Consider the following 25,000-nt stretch of genomic DNA (forward strand, 5'->3'; position numbering starts at 1 on the left):
ATGCAATTACATTTTGGGTGAGGAGGAGGTTGTAGTATTGCATGGATAATTTTGAAGCACAGGTAAGAAGTGGGTTCAATCCCATTGCATGGCACCTTGGGCAAGTGTCTTCTGCTATAGCCTTGGGCTGACCAAAGCCTTGTAAGTGGATTTGGTAGATGGAAACTGAAAGAAGCCCATCGCATGTGTGTGTATGTATTCATGTGTTTGTGTCTGTGTTTGTTCCCCCACCACTGCTTGACAATTGGTGTTGGTGTGTTTATGGCCCTGTAACTTAGTGGTTTGGCAATAGAGACAGATAGAATAAGTACCAGGCTTGAGGTTGATTCATTCAACTAACATTCTTCAAGGTGGTGCCCAAGCATGGTCGCAGTCCAATGACTGAAACTAGTAAAAGATAAAAGATGTGAGTAGAGCTGTAGTGATTAATTTTAAATAAATGTGGAAAATATTTTGGTGAAATCATTGTAATTAGAAGCTAAGTTCCCTTCAGAACACTATCAGAGCGAAAGATCATGTGGTGGATAGACATTGAACTGCAGATATGCTTGTAACACAATTGATTGTAGCCTTGACTTTCTGACTATTCACATGTTCATTAACCGCTTTAGTGGTGCAGTATAATGAAAAACAAATCAGCTTCGTTTCTATCAGAGTCTGTTGAATAAGATATGGTTTGGACTTTGAAAATCTTATAAAAGAGAGAAGCCGGTCTCTGTCTGTCCATCACAGCATCTATTAGAGGCAGGGAAAGAAGGGGAGGAATCAAAATACGTCACAACATATTCTTAGAAGGGGAAGAGAAAAAGTTGTTGCTGAAAGTGAAAGATAGAGCTAGCTAAACAGATAGCCCATGCTAGCATAGAAAACGGGTGTTAAACGATGATGATAGATAGATAGATAAATAGATAGACAGACACACACACGCATTTATATATATTGTGAAATTGTAATGATCTTTTGAACGTTGACTGATGAAGAATTAGCTATGAATTTCTGTTTGTCACGTTTTTGTAAAATTTTGTTTTTTATGTTTTTACACACACACGCACACTCACCAATCCCACTGCAGTTCCTCTACCTCCTCTTCTCTCTCTCATATTTACCTTGAGCCTTGAGGCTATGCTTTCACTAGCTCTTTCTTTCTAGCTGAGAAGGGGGCTGTGTATTAACCATTTCAGTAAAACACTTGTTTCTGTCACTACTCAGTTGGGGTGGGGTGGAGGGTTTGGTTGTAAGTACTTGATGACCTTACTAGTGCTGGTGCCACAAGAAAAGCACCTGGTACACTCTGTAAAGTGGTTGGTGTTAGAGGAGAAACATTCAGCTGTGAAAACCATGCCATGGCAGACAACACAGCCCTGAGGCAAGTTGATTCCTTTTGAACCCTCCAACCCATGCCAGCATGGAGATTGAGATGTTAAATGATGATGATGATATTTACATGCATATATAATTATATACAGTTTATGCATGGACAGTTAAAGGGTTAAGGTACATAGTGCAAGTCAGCGCATCTAACTAAATGGTTTGACAGTATTTCCATGAAGTTCATAGTGAAATTACTCTAGCAGTGGGATGGTCGAACAGAGAACACTTCTAATTATATTAACAAACATTCTTTAGTTCCTTTTAGCTGTCACAGCCAAGGTCATACTAGAGCACCACTTTCACATAGTCACTATTGCATTATTGTATCTTGTTTATCTATTTGAATATAGATAGGCGCAGGAGTGGCTGTGGTAAGTAGCTTGCTTACCAACCACATGGTTCCGGGTTCAGTCCCACTGCGTGGCATCTTGGGCAAGTGTCTTCTGCTATAGCCCCGGGCCGACCAATGCCTTGGGAGTGGATTTGGTAGATGGAAACTGAAAGAAGCCTGTCGTATATATGTATATGTATATATATATATATACATAAGTGTGTGTGTGTATGTTTTTGTGTCTGTGTTTGTCCCCTAGCATTGCTTGACAACTGATGCTGGTGTGTTTACATCCCCGTCACTTAGCGGTTCGGCAAAAAGAGACCGATAGAATTAGTACTGGGCTTACAAAAATAAGTCCCGGGGTCGATTTGCTCGACTAAAGGTGGTGCTCCAGCATGGCCACAGTCAAATGACTGAAACAAGTAAAAGAGATTGTTTATTGTTTTGTCTTTTTATGATTTGATGATTCGGATTTCTTCCTCTTCTTATTTTATGGTTTCTTTCCATTTGGAAGTTATGATTCTGTTGTAAGCAAAACTGTTTTACGTAGGTGTCTCACTGATTTAGCTTTGTTTCCTTTACTACTGTAAGACGTGGTCTATAAAATAAACTTCCTTTACAAAATCAATTCTGTCTTAATGAAAACATCATTATGCTGCTTTTTAGCCCCAGGCCAAATTTGCCTGAACAGGCCTATGTTCAAACCAGCTCCTGCAGAGAGTATCTCGTCTGTTTAAGAGTTCCTTGGACCTTACTATCAATCATCATCATCATCATCATCGATTCTGTTTCTAAGAATAAGAATTAGTAAATTTTAGATTTGGAATTTTTGATTTAATCCCCATACTACAGACACAATATTTCTTTAATCAATTTTGTGGGATAAATTTTTCGATCTTTTACAATATAATTATTTCATGTTACATTCACTTTAATGTTATAGTCAAACAATGCTTTAATCTCAAAAAAGAAGAGTTATGGATCTAATTGGATTTAAAATGGCCATTTGTTAGATTGCTGTGTGTTCAATCTGTTAATTTTAACATTGATGTACTTTGGAATTTGGAACTGGTAAACAAAGGTTTACCCTGGTTTTGTTTTTTAGTATTTTTCACCCTTTTACTTTATATTTGTTTTCATAAAAACAATTTTTATTTACATTTATGAATTTGTTTTGGAAGATTCCTGATGTGAAATTGTGTTGAAACAGATATTGTTATATTTCAGGAAAATCATTTTTTTGTCTTTCCAAATAAACACATACACTATATATTTGTTCTTCACTTGTTTATAACTGTTCTTATTTGATCTTATGTCCATTGTCTGAGAATCTTTCACGAGAAAGGATTAGGCAGAGCAGGTGGATACATGTGGATAGAAAGGGTTGCTGAAGAGGTCACAGACCTGACTAAATAAGAATAATAAACAAGTGAAGAACAAATATATTGCGTGTGTTTATTTGGCAAGAAAAAAAACAAAGTAATGCCCATCCCAAAATGCCCATCCCAAAAGTTTTTATTTTCTTTCTTAAAAATTTTGTCTTATGATTGTTTGTAAATTCTTTCATAAGCAATACAAAAATATCTATAAGGCATAGCCAAAACATAACTTTTAACCCTTTTGTTACCATATTTCTGTTGAAATACCCTCTCTGTTTCAGTTAATTTTGAATATAATGAAAAATTTAGTAAAATAACTTTGACCTTATTAAGCTAATGTTTGGAACATAAATTACTATGAAATTTTGATAGATTTTAATTTATTTATATATGCACCCTTTTCAAGCCTAGCCAGGCTCATGGGCCCAGTTTCCCGGTTTCTGTGGTGTATGTTTCCCCCCCAGCTGGATGGGATGCCAGTCCATTGCAGTGTAACCCAAGAAACAGGGAAAAAGAGTGAGAGAAAGTTGGGGTGAAAGAGCACGACAGGGGTCGCCACCACCCCTGCCAGAAAGTCGTGAAGCTTTAGGTGATTTCACTCAATAAACACACACAACACCCAGACTGGGAATTGAAACCACGATCCTCTGATCGCGAGTCCGCTGCCCTAACCACTGGGCCATTGCGCCCTTTAAAAGCCTAGCCAGGCTCATGGGCCCGGTTTCGCGGTTTCAGTGGCGTATGTGTTCCCCAGCTGCACGGGACACCAGTCCATCGCAGCGTTACTCATTTTTGCCAGCTAAGTGGACTAGAGCAACGTGAAATGAAGTGTTTTGCTCAAGAACACAACGCATCGCCTGGTCCAGGAATTGAAACCACAATCTTACGATCATGATACTGACACCCTAACCACTAAACCACGTGCCTCCACAGATTTTAATTTAGATTTCTTTAAAACAGTAAGTTTGCGTCCTAGGACTCGTTAGCAAAAGAGTTAGGGTGCTTACATATAGTGTGATGATTCCTATTGGCCTTGTATGTTGTGTGTTTTCAATTAATATAAGAAATACACGATTAGTCTAATTACCATAGAGGAGAATCAATCCACAGCCCTGGTCTAAATTCATGGGGTATTTTTTTTTCTTCTTTACTTGTTTCACTCTTTGGCCTGCAGCCATGCTGGGATACAGCCTGGAAGGGTTTAGTTAAACAAATCAAGCCTAGTAATTATTTATTTTTAAACCTATAACTTATTCTATTGAACAACTAACTTATGGGGATGTAAACAAATCAACACCTGTTGGCAAGCAGTGGGGGAGGACAAACAGACACAAAGCCATGTACACACATACACACAGATATATGAATAGATATATACATATGCAATGGGCTTCCACACAATTTCCATCAACCAAATTCTCTCACAAGGCTTTGGTTGGCCTGACGCTGTAGTAGACAACACTTGCCTAGGGTGCCACTGAGTGGGACTGAACCAGAAACCACATGGTTGCAAAGCAAGCTTTTTAACCACACAGCCATGCATATGCCTATATATATATATATACAGTTATCTAAATATTTCATGATAATTGTGAAATTGATATTTACATAAGAGGTGATTAATATCATTTATTTGTCAGAAACTAGCATAGTAATTAACTCATATTTTGATCACAAGGTGGCGAACTGGCAGAAACGTTAGCAGGCCGGGCGAAATGCGTAGCCGTATTTCGTCTGTTGTTACGTTCTGGGTACAAATTCAGCCGAGGTTGACTTTGCCTTTCATCCTTTCGGGGTCGATAAATTAAGTACCAGTTACGCACTGGGGTCGATGTAATCGACTTAATCCGTTTGTCTGTCCTTGTTTGTCCCCTCTATGTTTAGCCCCTTGTGGGTAGTAAAGAAATACATATTTTGATCACAACATTTTTTTCTTTATTTATCTTTACATTATTTTCTCAATTGTAATTTTCAAAATCTTAATTCCTCTTTTTATTTTACTAGATTTCCACTGATATGAATTGGGGGAAAAGCTGCCCCAAGAATGTCACTTTGGCCTATACAAAAGCTGTTGGAAATAAAGACACTCTCCATTATGTATACAGTTCTGCTGAGCTAATGTCTCTATTGGCCATAAAGACTGTAAAGGATGCTGAGCTGCAACTCAACTGTTCAGAAATGCCTCCATCAGTTACTCTGGAATCACCTACAAGTGAAATTTACTCATATGGCATAATATTTAATCAGGTAAGTAAGACATTTATATTTTAATTATTGTAAATTATTATAATTATTACAGGGCCTAAATAATGAGACGTCAGTTGTAATACGTTAAGCATCAACCTCACAGAACCCACCAGTCTGAGAGGACAAAGGTCATGGACGTTACTCTTTTACCTCCACCTGAATAATCTATTACCATATTAAGTATTTAAAAGGTAGCAAACTGACAGAATCATCAGCATGCTGGGAAAAATGCTTGGCGGCAATTTGTCTTTATGTTCTGAGTTCAAATTCCACCATTGGTCAACTTTACCTTTCATCCTTTTAGTGTCGATAAAATGCATAAGATGTAATCAACACATCCTCTCTCTGGCACACTACCAAAATTTGAAACCATTATTAAGTACTTGATCATTTGATCTGTCTGTCTGCCCTCCCTCTCTCTTTCTCTCCTTATCTTTCTCTTAGAGAGGGAGGGAGAGAGAGAGAGCAAATCAATAGCAAAATACCAAATCAGTTATAAAAAGCAACAAAAGTTCTAGGGACATTCACAGTTAATATTATTATAATTTGATGCCCAAAGAAGGCAAAAACTTATGAAGTAAAAGTGTGTTTCAGACAATGTCCTTCACTGGATATGCAGATAAAAGCCCAGGGAGGAAGAGAAAGAATGGAGGAAAAGAGATAAGAAAGAGAGAGCCGGGAAAAAGTGTACATGAGTACTTCACATGTCTGATATATATATTGTGCTCAACTAGTACTTATTTTACCGACCCTGAAAGGATGAAAGGCAAAGTCAACCTCAGCAACATTTGAACTCAGAACTTAAAGACAGACAAAATGCTGCTAAGTATTATGCCTAGCATGCTAACTATTCTGCCAGCTCACTTATATATATATATATATATATATATATATATATATATATATATGTATATATATGTATATATATGTATATATATGTATATATATATGTATATATATATGTATATATATATGTATATATATAAATATGAGAGAGTGACCACTATGTGGTTCACTCTAGTGCTAAAAATAGATCCGCTAATGGTATAGCCACTAAAAGTTGTTTACAAGAAGAAATACCACTACATTTAATGTAAGGTAAGTGAAATATAATGAAAAAAATAGATTAACCCTGAACAATTGTTTCATTATTAATGTAGTATGCATTTTTACTTACACAACATCCATAAATCTTCAGCAGAGGTTTGTCTTAAATACAATTTATTAAATCGCAGCGAGCGGCAAATACACGTGCGGTTTAACCGATTGTATTCGTAGTTATGATTCAAATTCCCCCGCCAAAAGAGCGATAAGACTTACTGGAAACGAGTACTGCATAAAATATTTACTGCAGTATAATTAAGTTTATAAATGAGGGTGAAAAATCCCTTGGTTTTTATGTGCTAAGCCACTTGGTGTTAAATTGATGGTATTATTAAATTAATATCAAATTTTTCACCCTCATTTATAAATATATATATATATCTGTCTGTCTGTTTGTCTGTCTATCTATCTATCTATCTTTCTTTCTTTCTTTCTTTTAATAATTAGAGCAAAGCATCAAAGTGAATTGGGCAAAAAAAAAAGTCAGCACTTGTGATTGGGAAATAAAGAATCAAATTTAATCAGTTAAAAGAAACTCCACACTTGGTAAAAGCAAACATGGTTATCTAAGGACATACAACTATTCTAGAATTACAAATTATGAACTCACCTATGCTTAGATTCCAAAAGGACAGCCTCAACCATCTTTGTATCTCAGACAACAGTCTAAACAATGCTAAGATCACAAAAGACTGCTTTAACAGTCTTAGATTACAAAAGCCAAATCTTAACCAACTTGGGATTCCTAAAGACAGTTTCAAGCATGCTAGGACCACAAGACGATCATACTAGGATCAAAAGAGGACAGTCTCAATCATGCTAGGATCACAAGAGATGGTCTCAACAGTACTAGGGTTGCATAAAAACTGTCTTGGCCACATTAGGATAAAAAAAAGATAGTCGCAAGGGAATCAAATCAAAGTTACTTATTTTCATTGCTGAGTCTCATGGGGTTTGCATTTATTCTTTTATTTGTTTCAGTCATTTGTCTGTGGCTATGCTGGAGCACCACCTTTAGTTGAGCAAATCAACCCCAGGACTTATTCTTTGTAAGCCTAGCACTTATTCTATCGGTCTCTTTGGCCGAGCCACAAAGTTACTGGGACGTAAACACACCAGCATCGGTTGTCATGCGATGCTGGGGGGACAAACACAGACACACAAACATATACATACATACATACATACATACATACATATATATTCATACATACACACACGATGGGCTTCTTTCAGTTTCCGTCTACCAAATCCACTCACAAGGTTTTGGTTGGCCTGAGGCTATAGTAGAAGACACTTGCCCAAGATGCCACGCAGTGGGACTGAACCTGGAATCATGTAGTTGGTAAGCAAGCTCCTTACCAGACAGCCACTCCTGTAACATAACAATCATTCCACGAAGGTGTCAGCTAGGCAATGTTGGTTCAACTTCCCCTGAACACTCATTTTAGTCTTTTTTTTTAATATATGCCATTTTCAGTTGCTCTCATAGTTTAAAAAAAATGTAAATATGTAATGTCTGTTTGATGTGTGTTGTGTGGTTTGTGTAATTGAGGTCAGAAAGTTGTTATTCTTGTATTCTCTTTTTGACTTCCAGATTATAACATATAATGACACTGGTGATAGTGCAAATCTTTTGGATGCAAACTTCACTGGATGGCAAAATTACTCCACAGGAGATATGATATGGAAAATTTCACAAAACAAATCTAAACCAGATGATAACTTGGTTGTTTTGGAAACTTTTAGGGGTAATGGAAGCTTTCAGTTTGATGTAAGTAAAATTGTTTTTATTTATTCTTTAAAAATTTGTAATTATTGAAGTGTACTGATATTTCATTTGAAAATTTTAAATCTGCAAAGCATGTTCAACTTTGTTTAAGAATGAAAAAATTTTTTTTTTAAAACTTAATACTGAAATCATCATTAATGACAAAAGAATATATTCTCAAATTTTAAACCTATCTTAAGATGTTGAAGGGACTTGAAAATCATTTGATTTTGATTGAAGAATACATAGAAATTAAAGAGTATTTCTAGGAATTAGGATTCTTCAGGAACTGAGAATTTGTAGGTGGATCAAGCAGACTTATGACAAGTTTTTTTGCCATGACCATCCTAACTTTTTGCATATCTTTCAGTATTGTCTCATGCAGTGGTTCTTGACCTTTTCCTGGCCATCACCCACTAAAAGCTATTTTTGACATAAGCTAATTGATAATCATTCACCAAAAAATGATAACAAATATTAAATATAATGTAATTATGACTAATCAACACTAAAAAATTTTGTACATGTAAATGCAAAAGAAAAACGAATTAAAATAACACTTTATTCTAAATTTAAATGTAGAAAAGGACTGACTAAGGTGAGCCCTGAGATTGGTGCTGTTCCACTAAAAATTCAATGTCAGGCTTAATGCTACTCAAACTGATATGAATATATCCACATGAAACAATGTCAACTCTGTTTCTTTCCTTCTGCAAAATGTGACTGACAGTACTAAAACCTGTTTTGACAAGATATGATGTCGGGAAACAGAAATGGATTTTCGACATTTGTGACCACAAATTTGGAGAGAGTGATTTTGCAGTGTCTGATTGCCAAAATTGAGACAATCTTTCTTTTTTGAACTTAGTTTGAAATTCATCTTTACATTTCATCTCGATGACTGCCTCTTGGATATTTTTGTGTGCACTGTGAGGATCACAATTGAAGGGGTCAGTCATCCATGGCTGAATAGTGAAGTTAAATAAATCGGCAAATTTGGTTTCTAGATCATTTATCAAGGTAGACAGATGGTCACAATAAATACCAATGTCATTTTCACATAAGTCGATTTCTGCTAGTTTGGGCAAATTATGAAACCATCCTAGTTTTGAATTAACTTGAAAAAGATTGAGCTTTTAACTCTCATCACCCATTTACAATCTGTCAGCATTATCATTTTCCCCTGCAGCAGAAGAGAGACCTCGTTCAGCTTACCAAAAATCCAACTAAGTGTATGTTCTTTTGAGCTTGAATTTCAGCAGCTAAGTCTGAGTGTCCTTCTGTTAGTAAGAATACAACTATTGTATTAAATAACTTTACAAATCTTTCCAAGCAGTTGCCTTTGGAAAGCCAATGGACATCGGTATGCAAAAGAAGTCTTATATATTGTTCATCTGCATTGGCACAAAATTTTCAAAAAAGACAGTCACATTTACTGTTAGATTTCATTTTGTTTATTGTTTTTATAACAGTGTTCAATGACTGATTTAAAATAGGGCTTATATTTTTTAGCCACGAGGCTATGCCTGTGTAGCACACAATGTATAACTAGAATTTGGGGATACAACTTTTTTAAATGAGAGATAAATCCTTTGTGTTTCTCAACCATAGACATTGCACCATCTGTAGCACATAAAACTAAATTTTCATAATATGGAATTTCTTTTTCTTCAAATGTAGAAGTACCCGTTGTGTCAGTCTCCAACAGTTTTACAAATAATAAATCTTGTAAGGCACAGTTTCTATCAAAATATCACAGATATCCCATTAAAAGGGCCTTATTGTCAATAACTGTGCTTTCGTCAGTTTGATTAAAAAATGTCATTGTTTTAATCTTTGAATTAGTATGTCTTTGATATGACCTGACATTTCATCAATTCTCTTACAGATAGAATCATTACTCAAAGGATGAGCTTTAATGATAGATGAAGGATCTTGATTTGTAACTTCTGATATTACTGCTTCTGATGCAGGCACAATAGGTTTTTCTGCTATCATATGTGCACCTTTTTGCAATAACTTTTGCAATTTTGTAGGAAGCATTCAATCCACTGAATTTTTGTCTGTTTCTTAAATACTGATTTAACAGTACTCCGATGTTCAAAATCAGTTTTCAATCCCTCAAAATATTTGATAGGCTATATATATATATATATATATATATATATATACACACACACACACACACATACAACAGACTGCTTTCAGTTTCCATTTACTAGATCCACTCATAAAGCTTTGGTTAATTGAGGACTACATGGTACCATGGTCCCATGCAGTGAGACTGAACCCCTGCATAGATATTGAACACATGTAAGATATTTAAATTCATTTATAAAGCTTACTCATTAACTTAATTTTGTATATTTTGTTTCTCTCCAGTTCCAAGTCAGTAACGATGCTCGTCAGACGCAACTTCCTCACTTGCAATTAAATGATAATTTGACTCTCGTGGGATTCAGCGTTGATGGGGTTCCTGCAGATTTTGTTAATTCACGTTTTGCCCTCAATACCACCTATATCTCTTCTTATCAAAGCAAATTTGACGTAAACTCAGTAAAGTCATTAGATGATGAATATACTCCTGGTGTATTTAAGGTAAGTAACTACACTTTTGATGCTGATATTTGGTATTTGTAGACTACTTTCTTTGGGGTCTTATGTTGTGCCTTGCTGTTCTTATTAATTTTTAGTATACATATTTGCACTGCGCTAAATCTGCCATAAATTTATATGGCAGATCGATTTAGCCAAACAGTCTAAGCAACAAAGCAGTCACTGCTGGCGAAATTATGGCTGAGAGACAAAAGCAATCTTGTCATGGGGAGGTTATCTCCACTCTCAGTGAATATATATCGTGCGCTTCATACAGCATTAAGGGTTTTAACTCTTATTTCTTGCAATATAGGTGCAATCACAATTAGTGACAATAAAATTTTTCCTTTATGGTCTTATATTGTTCCTAGCTGTTTAAATTAATTTATATATATATGTATATATATTTATATATATATATATATGTATATTGTATGCATATGTTTGTGTCTCCTTCACTTGACATTGCTTGATGGTTGTAAATGATTGTCGTCACGGTCATGTAGGCAGCAACCATCATTTCCAATATTCTGTGATAATCTGTGTGGCTGTAGGAAAACATGACCTTGCTTGGAAACAGGTCAGTGTTAGCAACAGGAAACACATCTGGTCATAGAATATCTGCTTCAATAAACTCCATCCGACTCATACAAACATGGAAAAGTGGGACATTAAAACAATGATGATATATATATTTATATATATATTTATATATATATATATATATATATATATATATATATATATATATATATATATATATATATATTTGGAATTTACAAAAAAAAAAAAACAAAACAAAAGATGAAGATGGGTGTGTAAACAAGAAACAGATGTATTAGTTTAACACTTGGGAAGTGAGCAAGTATTTTACGTTTCGAGCCTATGCTCTTCAACAGAAAGGAACACAGAAATAAATAGAGAGAAAATATAAAAAAGGTTTAGTGGCTAGCGATCAATATACATATGTATTAATATTTAGCACAAGCAACAGAGTGAGTCAAGGGCCATGAGTTTTGTGCATTGGCACTTATCAAAGAGTTTGATAAGTGCCGACACATGAAACTCATATGCATATACCCATACTCTGAGTTCTATTTTTCTCGTTTGCTTCACTGTATGTATATATATATATATATAGTTTGTCAACTACCAGCAATGGGAATCAAACAAATAAATAAAAAAAAAACATGGTTACACATTTAGCTTTAAAAGCATCTAAAAGCAGATGGATTTGTTACTGGGCAGTTTAGCTTAATGGTAAAGCATTTGGCTGGAATCTTCAAGTGATATGGGTTTGATTCCCATAGCTGGTGGTTGACAAATTTTTCCACTTTGTAAGGGTAATTTACCCAAGATTCCTGCTGTTCTAATGGCATCTCTGCATTTGAAAATAAATTATCATCTTATTTGTACATATATATTTATATACACATTTTGGTGCTTATAAAAAAATGTTAGTTTCTTTATATTTATATTATAACTATTTACTATAAATTAAAGTCTAAATAATAAGTAAGTAAACTAAATATATATATTATATTTAAATTAATTTATATTACTATAATTAATATATCTTAAAAATTTATATAATCATTTATTTATTAGCTAAGCCTATTATATAGATAATTTAATTTATGTTTACATTTAATTTTACGTTCCTCCAATGAGTTTACTAACACATAATTCATCATCGTTTAACGTCCGCTTTCCATGCTAGCATGGGTTGGACAAATTGTTATTAAATAATATTTCTTTAAATTCGTTATTACAGAGTATAAGTAACATAACCGGAAGTTACATCAACAGTCCTTCTTGATCTGCATATAACATGTTAATTAGTTACATATCTAATCAAACAGTATTTATACTGAACACAGTTTAAACAATAATAATATCTAAAGTGTATAATATAGGTATACATACAGTTATTTAGAAGGTTTTTAGTTGTGAAAAGTTTCACAAAAATAGATGTAAATTATGTTATTTAATCCTGTTTATAAAGTTTTGTCTCAGTTTGTCTAGTTTTCTTATTTTGCTGACGTTTCAATCATTTACAGGTCACTACTTGGTCCTCCCATAAGAAATCCTACCACAGTTTCATGCAATGGAAAGCTGTCTGCTATTTAACAGATGAATATGAACGCAAAGATTCCACTGCGGTTCAAGTCTATCAGTTATGGAATTCTACTGCTGGTGCTGTAAATGAGAGTGTTGCTTATAAATTCTTCAAGATGAGGCATGATATCTCCATGCAAAGTACTTATATTTCTTTTGGTTTGACAAATGATGCAAAATATTACAACACAACACAGTTTATTTCTTGGTAAGATTTTTGAAAAAATATTTTATTTTCTTATGTAAGCATTTAGTTACAGGCATGGCTGGTTGGTTAAGAAGTATATGCTTCACAACCACACAGTTTTGAGTTCAAGTCCCACTGTGAGATATCCTGGGGGTGTGCCTGCTAGTATAAGATAATGGATAATATATATGTGTGTGATGATGATGATGTGTATGTATATATACACACACATACATACATATATATATATATATATATATATGGTTTCAACACACATACACACACACACACACACATATATATATATATATATATATATATATATATATATATATATATATATATATACATGTGGAGGTGCAATGGCCCAGTGGTTAGGGCAGTGGACTCGCAGTCGGAGGATCGCAGTTTCAATTCCCATACTGGGCATTGTGTGTGTTTATTGAGCGAAAATACCTAAAAGCTCCACGAGGCTCTGACTGGGGGTGGTGGCGACCCCTGTTGTACTCTTTCACCACAACTTTCTCTCACTCTCTCTTCCTGTTTCTTGAGTAACGCTGCAATGGACTGGCATCCCGTCCGGCTGGGGGGAACACATACGCCACGGAAACCGGGCCCATGAGCCTGGCTAGGATTGAAAAGGGCGATGTTTATCGTTTTATATATATATATACATATATATGTGTGTGAATATATTTATATATACACATACACATGTATATTTAGCTTGGAAGGGCATCTAGTTGTAAAATCCATGCCAAAACAGACCTTGCTGCTGCCATGTAAAAAGCACTCAGCTTACTCTGCAAGATGGTTGGTGTTAGGAAGGGCATCCAGCTGTAAAAACCCTGCAAAACAGACAGTGAAGCCTGGTGCAGTGTCTTCTGTTTAGCCAGCCCCTGTCAAACCATCAAACCCATGCTAGCATGGAAAACAGACATTAAATTACACACAACCTACCTGTGTTTGGTTCTGTTTTCAAGTTCATGTTTATTTGAGTTCTGTGAATTAGCAGTTTCACAAATAGAATTCGATAAAATAAGACAGATCTGAAAGAAAATGAATACTGGGGTTAATATCATCAAACAGACCATTAAAGATGATCCCCATGCCTGGTATGACTGAAACTAATGATATAAATTTTACTAGTTTAGGCACACGGCTAGAAATTCTGAGGAGAAGGGTTGATACCATTGGTCTCAATACTTGGCTGGTACATTATTTTATTGACCCTGAAAGGATGAAAAGCAAAGTTGACCTTGGTGGGATTTGAACACAGTGTAAAAAGTTGGAAAGCATAACAATCAATAATATTAATGCATCAACTTGTTTTTGTACATATGTACCTGTGGTGTGTGTCACAATTTACTTCAAAGGAAGAAATGAGTGGCAAAGCAGAAGAGAGGAAGTGAGAGAGATAGTGAGTGGTGATGGTGTTTGTTTTGTGTTTTTAACTGTTTATCACATCACAAGAAAAGTAGATACATAGATGGAAAGAAAAGTTGACACATAGATACATAAACACATTGTTAGATCAAAGACGAATAACTACAGCAAATATTGGATGTCACTTTCACTTTTCATTACCACACGAGGATAAAATTAACTTGCAAGTGGCTGAGTACTCCACAGACATGCATACCATTAACATAATACTCAGAGATTCAGCCTCACACAAAATATAAGGCTGGCCCCTTTCAATTCTAGCTACAAGTCATTTTGACCAGCCGAGTGCACTGGAGCAAGATAAACCTTCAAGTGGTTAGAAGAAAATGAAAAAAGTTCCTGTATAGGGGCAGGAAAATCTTTTTAGTCGTTAGGGTCACTATGTGTGTTAATCTGGTCCTAACAGCAGCATTTTTGGATCTCACAGATCTGGAGGCTTGGCCTCCGGATAAACACCGATGTGTAGGCTGTTGTTATCAAACTGGGCAGGAGTCGAGGGTGACAGAATAGAAGTTATTTCATCTCAGCTTTCACTGCTTATACTAAACACATAACATTTTTGCTTTACGATTTGAACATTTCTTTTTCTTTCACTCTTTTTAAAAAATGGCAATCCGTCGGTTATGACGACACGGTTCCTATTTATCTGATCAACAGAACAGTCTGCTTGTAAAATCAACATGCAAGTGGCTGAGTACTCTACAGAAATGCATACCATTATGTAGTTCTCGGGGAGATTCAGAATATGACATGGCTAGCCCCTTTGAATCTCAGCTACAACTCAATTTTGCCAGCTGAGTGGACAGCAGCAAATTGAAGTTGAGTACCTTGCTCAAGAACACAGTGCATTGCAGGGAATCATATTCACAATTTTATGATCATGAGCTGAATACCCCTGACCGCCGAGCCATGCACCTACACTCTCTTAACCGTAAAAAAAAAGGAATAAAGAGAGAGAGAAAGAAAAGCATCAGTCATTTACGATGACAATTAGACTGGAATACGATCAATCTTTTCTAGCTTCTTTACTTTTAACAATGAAGAAGAGGGAAAGACATTTAGTAATGAAGAAGCGGGAAAGTCTTTTCAGGTGTTTACGTTTTTATTCTGGGAGTTCTAGAACGATCGACCATTAGTTCTCTTTTCTTTCCCCCACCCCTGGTATTTATTCACCTTCTTTCATAGTCCTTCATGTCTTTTCGTTGGCAGGGAAAGACCATGTTTATTTTTCAGACACATTTAACGTTTTCTCTACAAACTACAAACAAGCCCCTCTCCCTTTCATTTTTCTTTTTTTTTACATACATACAAAAACTTATGCAAATTTCGAATGGGGTATAGCTGTGAAAAGAGCCCAGAAAAATGGGTAATACCCCCTGCAAAATGGGTGGGGGAGAAAAGTTGCTAACAGGTGGCTACATGAAATTCAACTTTATACTTTAAAGAGTGTCTTCTACTATAGCCTTGGGCCATCCAAAGCCTGGTGAGTGAATTTGGTAGACAGAAAATGAAGAAGCCCATCATATATATATATATATATATATATGTATGTATGTGTGTGTTTGTCCCCCCACCACCATTGCTTGACAACCGATGTTGGTGTGTTTGCATCCCTGTAACTTAGCTGTTTGGCAGAAGAGACTGAGAGAATAAGCACCAGGCTTACAGGGAATAAGTCCAGGGGTCAATTTCTGAAATGACTGAAACAGGTAAAAGAATAAAAGAACCAGAAGACTGTTCCATACCACTAAACCTAGAAGGTTCTTTGAATATGTACGATGTATTTTATGGCTAAGCAGTAATTCTGATTATGTTTTGGTTGGGTTATATAGTTATTGATTTTACACTTGTTGAAAAGGAAACTGAAAGAAGCCTACCTTGTGTGTATGTGTCCTTGTGTCTCTATTTGCCCCCCCCCCACTACTTGACAACTGGTATTGGTGTGTTTACATTCCCGTAACTTAGTAGTTCAGCAAGAGATACCAATGGAATAAGTACCAGACTTTAAAAAAATATAAGTCCTGGCATTGATTTGTTCAACTAAAAACCCTCCAAAGTGGTGCTCCAGCATGGCTGCAGTCTAATGATTGAAACAAGTAAAAGATAAAAGATTACTTTGGAAACAGGATTGGGTTGGCAACATAAAAGGCATCCAGTCATAAAAAATCTGGCTCAACAAATTCTGTCTGACCCATACAAGCATGAAAAAGTGGACATTAAATGATGATGATGGTAATGATGAATGAAAAGAAAATTTAAAGACATTTGTTTAACTTTGAAGGTGGAATGAAAATTTTGTACAATTATAACAGTACTATGTTATAATTGCCAGTCCACTCAGCTGGCAAAAATGAGTAGTACCTGTATTTCAAAGGGCCAGCCTTGTCACACTCTGTGTCCCGCTGTATCTCCCCGAGAACTACGTTAGGGGTACACATGTCTGTGGAGTGCTCAGCCACTTGCACGTTAATTTCACAAGCAGAGCTGTTCCGTTGATCGGATCAGCTGGGACCCTCATCGTCACAACCAATGGAGTGTTCTCCATGTATTTGGAATTGAAAGTGATGTTAGTAAGGTAGGGATTGCTATAATGTGTAGAATGTTACAGAATCTTTGATTTTGCTTTCTCTGAACAAAACAGTGACACTTATTCAACAGGCACAAGGCCATATTATTAATTACATCAACCCCAGTACTTGAGTCTTTTATTGATTCTCACAAGAATTTAAAACAAAATGGACACTGGCTGGATTTCAATGTTGAATGTAGAATGATATAAATAAACAGCACAAAGATTTTGCTTACTCTTTTACTTGTTTCAGTCATTTGACTGCGGCCATGCTGGAGCACCGCCTTTAGTCGAGCAAATCGACCCCGGGATTTATTCTTTGTAAGCCCAGTACTTATTCTATCGGTCTCTTTTGCCGAACCGCTAAGTGACGGGGACGTAAACACACCATCATCGGTTGTCAAACAATGCTAGGGGGACAAACACAGACACACAAACACATATATACGACAGGCTTCTTTCAGTTTCCGTCTACCAAATCCACTTACAAGGCATTGGTCGGCCCGGGGCTATAGCAGAAGACACTTGCCCAAGATGCCACGCAGTGGGACTGAACCCGGAACCATGTGGTTGGTTAGCAAGCTACTTACCACACAGCCACACCAGCTTGTATATAATATAACATTCTTTATGGGATCTAATTAAAAATCCAGTGATTTTTTTAATTGTTTTCTTTTTTCTAAATTTCGGTTTTGAAGCTCTCCAGATTTGAAATTAAATTGATAGTATTTTTTTAATGCTTATTTTGTTTTTATTTATTCATTACTTTCAGGTTTTTCATAACTGGCTTTGGAGTGGCACCAGTAGAAAAAATTTCTGTAACAGCAATCATCATTATTGCCGTTGGTCTTGGTCTTCCTGTGCTGCTAATAATCTTGGGTGGAGTCTTCCTTTGCTGGAGAAAACGAAGGAGCGACTATACACCAGTTTATGGAACAATTTCAACTTAATGAGAAATTCTAATTAGAACAACAAAAAAAGAGTACAGAAAATATGAAAAAATTGTGATGACTTCCCTAATTAAAGATGAATTGATTATTCCATGTCTATAAACCCTGATACTTTAATATTTTTTAAAACTTGATTACATCCATTTAAATCATCCATTTTTAAAATAGCTCTTTTTCTTAGCATACATTTTCATTTTACCTTAGTTAATCAAACCTAATCATTGTTCCTTCATCATCTAATTATTTCCAGTAATTAAGCTACATGAGCATGATATTTTTTGGCACAGCCATTTTGGCGCTCCTTATTTGGCATTACTGATTCAATGCTGATGTATTTGACATCAGATGTGTTAACCCTTCAGCATCCGGATTGCTTTGTCAAATGTGATGCTTCTTTATTCACTTTGTCTTGGATTAATCATGCATTATCTTGTAACTTTGAGATTTCAATAATCTGATTATTTATTTTTAGAATGACATTGTAGGGCAGGTGTGAGATGCCCAATCAGATCAATTTGAACATAAAACAGATAGAATATTTGGGTGTGGTATGGCTGGCTAGGATACTAAAGGGTTAATGTTTTTCTTGTTCTCCCCCACCTCTCTGTCTCTCTCTGTCTGTCTCTCTCTCTCTCTCTCTCTCTCTATGTGTGTGGAGCATATTTCTTTTTATGTGTATAAAGAGGGAGAAAGTGTTTATGTCAATTGTGTTCAATAAATATATTGTATTGTCTCTTTCTCCCACTCTTTCTATTTGCATGTATATATTTCTGCGTGTGTGTGTGTGTGTTTGTTTCTAGTGCCAAAAAGTACTGTTGCCAAAACCCACTGCATGTCCAGTTAGTCGTGCCAAATTTTCTGTGTCCAAACAGCTGCACCAAGTCATCTCAAGTCTGTACTGTCCACTCTGGGAAAAAAGAGAACAAAACAACGTCATGTGTCAAAAAGAAAACCTCATTTATATTGAATCATTTAATTCCTAACCAACCAGGATTTTGTTGAGAGGCTTTTAGATTCCTATTTGCATTGCTTCCATTTGTTCCAATGTATTACAATTGTTTGTTTTTCTTTTTAATATTCATTTTGTACATAAAACACAAATATTTCATATTGTGTCTGAATCACAGCTTTTATTCTTACTAATACTTTCTTAAAGAACACTGATTGGGAGAATGTGTTGTGTTTGTGTGTGAGAGACAGCAAGGGATTCTGGGTTAAATGGGTTTTGAGTTTTGTTCTATAATTTATTTGTTAACACCATTTTTTTTATCTCCCAAATTAAAATTTAAAAAATACGAACAAATAAAAGCAAACTCAAAAATTTGCCATGAATCAGATTATTAAGCCTCTCCAATGTTTGACTTTTGACCGAGAGTATTTTCTTATGTCCTTAATCTCGGTTTCCTGGATAATTACACTTGGGCAGGTAATAAGTATCAGCCCAACCTGACCACAAGAACACTGTCTGTGCATGCAAACATGCCATTTCCAAGAACAGTTTTACTCAGTCAATAGCAAAATATTTCTGATGGTAAACAGAAAGCAAAGCAGAATATGTGGGTTTATATAAATTGACTACATTTTGTTGGATTGCTGACTTTTCTCTTCATCTTGGATACACATTTTTATGGATACTGATACAATATTTCTGTTGGATGCCCCCAATCAATTTTACATATGTGATGCCAGCGCCGCCTTGGCTGGCTTCCGTGCCGGTGGCACGTTAAAAGCACCAATCGATCGTGGCCGATGCCAGACTCCCCTGGCTTCTGTGCCGGTGGCACGTAAAAAGCACCCACTACACTCGCAGAGTGGTTGGCGTTAGGAAGGGCATCCAGCTGTAGAAACACTGCCAGATCAGACTGGAGCCTGGTGCAGCCCTTGGCTTCCCAGACCCCGGTCGAACTGTCCAACCCATGCTAGCATGGAAAACGGACGTTAAACGATGATGATGATGATATAGCATGGAAAAAGGATGTTAAGTAATGATAGATATATATATATATATATATATATATATATTACATATGTATACTCACACACACACACACACACACACACACACACATTGTATGTATATATCACTATCATTTAACATTCAGTTTTCCATGGTTGCTTAGATCAGACAGAATTTGATGAGGCAGATTTTCTATGCCCAAATGCCCTTCTTGCTACCAACCCTTACCTGCTTTCAAGTAAAATTGTATTTCCTGTGGCCAGACATGTTTTACGCATAACAAACTTTGTTGCTTGTATGACAATGATGCTTGTTTACAACCATCATGTGACGTCAAGACAAGGATATAGACATAGTTAAGTTAATTTTTTGGCTCAAAAAGCAAAAGCAAGGCCATGTAGGGGGACATGGAGTTATGTACAGGGAGGGTGTTCATGCAAAGAGTTCAGGCCATTTCTGGTCAAGAGAGACTTCGAACCGAGCGGTCGTCGGCATCTTCACTATCTCGTCCGGCAACTTATTCTACGGATCCGCAACCCGGACGGAGAAAGCCCCTCTCCTTCAATTGAGATGAAATCGTTGTAGATAGAGCTTTTCGGAGTGACCCCGCAGCCCACGCTCTGGAGCAGGAGGGAAGAACAGCTCTTTCGACACATGCATTTATACATAATACATACATATATATACACACACAAACACACATATAAACACACACACATATATATGTATTTGTACTTTCAGTTTCTGTCAACCCAGTCTAGTCACAAGGCTTTGGTCAGCCTGGAGCAATAATAGAAGACAATTACCCAAGGTGTCACACCGTGGGATTGAACCCAAGGCTACATGGTTGGGAAGCAAACTTCTTAACCTCACATCCATGCCTATGTCTAGCCCTATAAACAGAGTAACTGTGTGGTTAAGAAGCTTGTGTTGCAACCCCATGGTTTCAAGTTCAATCTCATTATTGCATGGAACCATGGGTAAGTGTTTTCTCCTTTAGCTTTGGATTGACCAAAGTTATGTGAATGAAATTTAGTTGGCAGAAACTGTAAGGAAGAATAAAAGAAAGAATATTTTCCCAATAATTGTATATATAGTATGTCTATATATATATGTGATGTGGGTAGTGAGCATGTATATAGCAAACCAGTTATGCATTCACACATACTTATCTTAAATATATACAATCATATTATACTGGACATGTTTTAGAATTGTTTATGTGTGTGGTTGAAGAAAAGAATCAGAAATATTTTAAGTAAGAATAAGCAAGTCAGACACATCAACATATAAATTATATGAAACAAAATTGAAATTTGATGAGTACATTGTGTTTGAAAGTACTAATTTGGTTAAAATACCATAAATAAAAAAAACATTAAAACCAGACTATGTTTTAACTTTATACTATTCTATACACATTCACACAAATTCAAATCAATATATATATAGGTGCAGGTAGTAGCTTGCTTACCAACCACATGGTTCCGGGTTCGGTCCCACTGCGTGGCACCTTGGGCAAGTGTTTTCTACTATAGTCTCGGGCCAACCAAAGCCTTGTGAGTGGATTTGGTAGACGGAAACTGAAAGAAGCCCGTCATATGTTTGTGTGTCTGTGCTTGTCCCTCTAACATTGCTTGACAACCAATGCTGGTGTGTTTACGTCCACGTAACTCAGCAGTTTGGCAAAAGAGACTGATAGAATAAGTACTAGGCTTAGAAAGAATAAGTCCTGGGATCGATTTGCTCGACTAAAGGCAGTACTCCAGTCAAATGACTGAAACAAGTAAAAGAATAAAGAAAGAATATATATATATATATATATATATATATATATATATATATATACACATGTATATATAAATATTTCACAGATAAGAACCAGATTTTCTCAGTATTGAATACACCTAGTAGTACTCAAAAGATTTAAACTCGAGTGAGTAGAGACGTAAATGTAAGGATAAGCAAGTCAGATAGACCAACATATAAAGTATGTTAAATACATGAAATGCAAAAAAAGTGTATACATACAGGTATATATACAAAAAGGTCCAACTTACACAGAATACAAATTAAAGGGGCTGAAGCAAAGTATTACAATACTTATAATACTTTTCTTCAGCCCCTTTAATTCTCTGTATCATTTGTACTCTGTGTAAGTTGGACCTTTTTGTATGTACACATATATACATCTTTTTGCATTCCATGTATTTAAAATACTTTATATGTTGATCTCTCTGACTTTATCTTTACTTATATATATACACCTAGTGGCTAAGGTGTGGACTCATAGTTTGAAAAATTGTGGTTCCAATTCCTAGAACTGTTGTGTTCTTGAATAAAGCACCTAATCTCACATTGTTCTGTGATCACGTCGACACCTGATGTGTGGCACACTGTGCCCCTGTTCAGATTATCTTGACTTGATGGAGAGAGTGAGCTAATATGCTGTATGACCATTTGATCGCTATAAACAAATCATTTGTGTGGGTCGTTTGGCAGAAGCTGAACATTCATATAGTGTCTTCAACATAAGAATCCATCATATGCAAACACATGTATATATATATATATATAGAGAGAGACATGTATGTATATCATCATATTATCATCTTCAACATTTTAATGCTATGCAAGCATTTATATATATATGCGTATGTGTATACCACACACATACACACCACATATATATATGCTAAGTTGTAAGTTATTGGATTTCTATCTCATCAAACATTACATAAAAATTTAATATAACCACTAATAGCATTATTCAGTTGAGATGAACAGGCTTAAAGACAACAGCTTGTTGTATATATATATATATATATTTCTCTGTCATACAAACACTGAACAATTGAAAGTAACCAGTCAAAATATTTTCATAAATAGAAAAATCTGCAAACAACAATCTAAAAATCCATGTAAGTTTTATTATTATTATCATTATCATCATTATTATTATTATTATTATATTCTACATCTCAGATCTTATTTGCTCTGGTTAATTTTGTGAGAGTGAACACCATCCTGTTGTAAAAGGTCTCACAGGGTCTCTTTTCACAAATTATAAGTCTTCGTACTTGTTAAGTTTCATGGAAGATACTCAACATTCAAGTATCAATCTCAAAATCCTTGCTGTCCTCAACAGAGCATTTTTCTTTTGGCAGTTGTAGTGGTGGTGGGGTGTTCTGTTCTGATGTCAATTATTATTATTATTACTATTGTCATTATTTAAGGCAGTGAGCTGGTAGAATTGTTAGCATGCTGGGCATAATGCTTAGTGGCATTTCATCTGAGTTCAAATTCTGCCAAGGTCGACTTTACCATTCTTTATTTTGGGGTCAATAAAATGAGTACCAGTCAAAGTGGGGTCAATGTAATCGACTAACCCCCTCCCCAAAATTTCAGGCCTAGTACCTATAGTAGAAAGGATTATTATAATTTGTAGTAGTAGTAGTAGTAGTTGTTGTTGTTAGACAGTCAGACAAAATGGTTGGCAGCATTTCTTCTGGCTTTTAAATTCAAGTTTTGCTAAGATTAACTTTGCCTTTCGTCCTGTCGGGTGGATAAAATAATGATCATACAGCACTGTGTGTCAGTTACTATTTCTGCTACTCTGGACTTCTGCTAGACTTAAATAATAATTGTTTTTGATTTAGGCATTTTGAGGGCAAAGGTTTAGTTGATTATATTGATCCTGGTATTTGAATGGTACTTTTGGTTATTGATCCGAGAGGGATGAAAGGCAAATTTGGAAAGTTGGCTTCAGAAGGATTTGAACACAGGAGACAGAGTGCTGGAAGAAAAACTGGAAAGTATTTATTCGGATACTCCAACAATTCTGCCAGCTTGATGCCTTTAATTGTTTCTTAATTATAATTGTATTTTCTTGTAAAATTAATTACCGTTGAAATTCTCCTAATACTTCTATTGCTGTGAAAAGAATGTTACATATATTTTTTATATGTAACAAGATTATGATGAAAGTCTATAATAATGATAATAATGATAGTATAATAATAACAATAATAATAATAATAGTAGTAATAATAATAATAATAAAAGTAATAAGAGAAATAATAATAATAATAATAATATTAATAATAATAATCATAATAGTAATAATAATAATAGTAATAATAATAATAGTAATAATAGTAATAATAATAATAATAGTAATAACAATAATAGGAATAATAATAATATAATAGTAATAATACTAATAGTAATAATAGTCATAATAATAATAGTAGTAATAATAATAATAATAATAATAGTAATAATAATACTAATAATAGTAATAATAAAAAAAGGAATAATAACAATAATGACAAAAAAAATAATAGTAATAATAATAATAATAGTAAAAGTAATAATAGTGGTAATTATAATAATAATAGTAATAATAATAATAGTGATAATAATAGTAATAGTATTAAAAATAATAGTAATAATAATAATAGTAATAATAATAATAGAAATAATAATAATAGTAATAATAAAAATAATAATACTATTAATAATAATAATAGTAGTAATAATAATAATAATAAAAGTAATAGTATAATAATAGTAATAATAATAGTAATAATAATAATAATAATAATAATAGTAATAATAATAATAGTAATAATAATAATAATAGTAATAATAGAAATAATAATAGTAATAATAACAGTAATAATAGTAATAACAATAATAATGGTAATAACAATAATAGTAATAATAATAATAATAGTAATAATAAAAGTAGTAATAATAATAATAATAGTAATAATAATACTAATAATAGTAATAATAATAAAAGAAATAACAATAAAAATAATAGTAATAATAATATAGGTAATAGTAATAATAGTAGTAATTATAATAATAGAAATAATAATAATAGTAATAATAATACTAATAATAGTAATAAAAAAAGGAATAATAACAATAATGACAAAAAAATAATAGTAATAATAATAATAAT

At 34.6% G+C, this 25,000-nt stretch overlaps 1 protein-coding gene across 1 annotated transcript in view; it reads left to right on the plus strand.

Moving 5' to 3' along the window:
- The window catches only part of LOC115232569 (glycosylated lysosomal membrane protein), a 27,689-nt gene extending 9,588 nt beyond the window's left edge, over positions 1 to 18,101 (plus strand). Inside the window, exons 2-6 of the mRNA XM_029802533.2 lie at positions 5,089 to 5,331; positions 8,033 to 8,209; positions 10,589 to 10,804; positions 12,862 to 13,127; positions 17,894 to 18,101. Coding sequence (XP_029658393.1) covers positions 5,089 to 5,331; positions 8,033 to 8,209; positions 10,589 to 10,804; positions 12,862 to 13,127; positions 17,894 to 18,071 — 1,080 coding nt within the window. The 3' untranslated portion in view covers positions 18,072 to 18,101. The remainder of the gene's footprint in view (positions 1 to 5,088; positions 5,332 to 8,032; positions 8,210 to 10,588; positions 10,805 to 12,861; positions 13,128 to 17,893) is intronic.
- The last annotated feature ends 6,899 nt before the right edge of the window (positions 18,102 to 25,000 follow it).

This window comes from Octopus sinensis, linkage group LG2 (assembly GCF_006345805.1).
Source record: "Octopus sinensis linkage group LG2, ASM634580v1, whole genome shotgun sequence".
Lineage (NCBI taxonomy): Eukaryota > Metazoa > Mollusca > Cephalopoda > Octopoda > Octopodidae > Octopus > Octopus sinensis.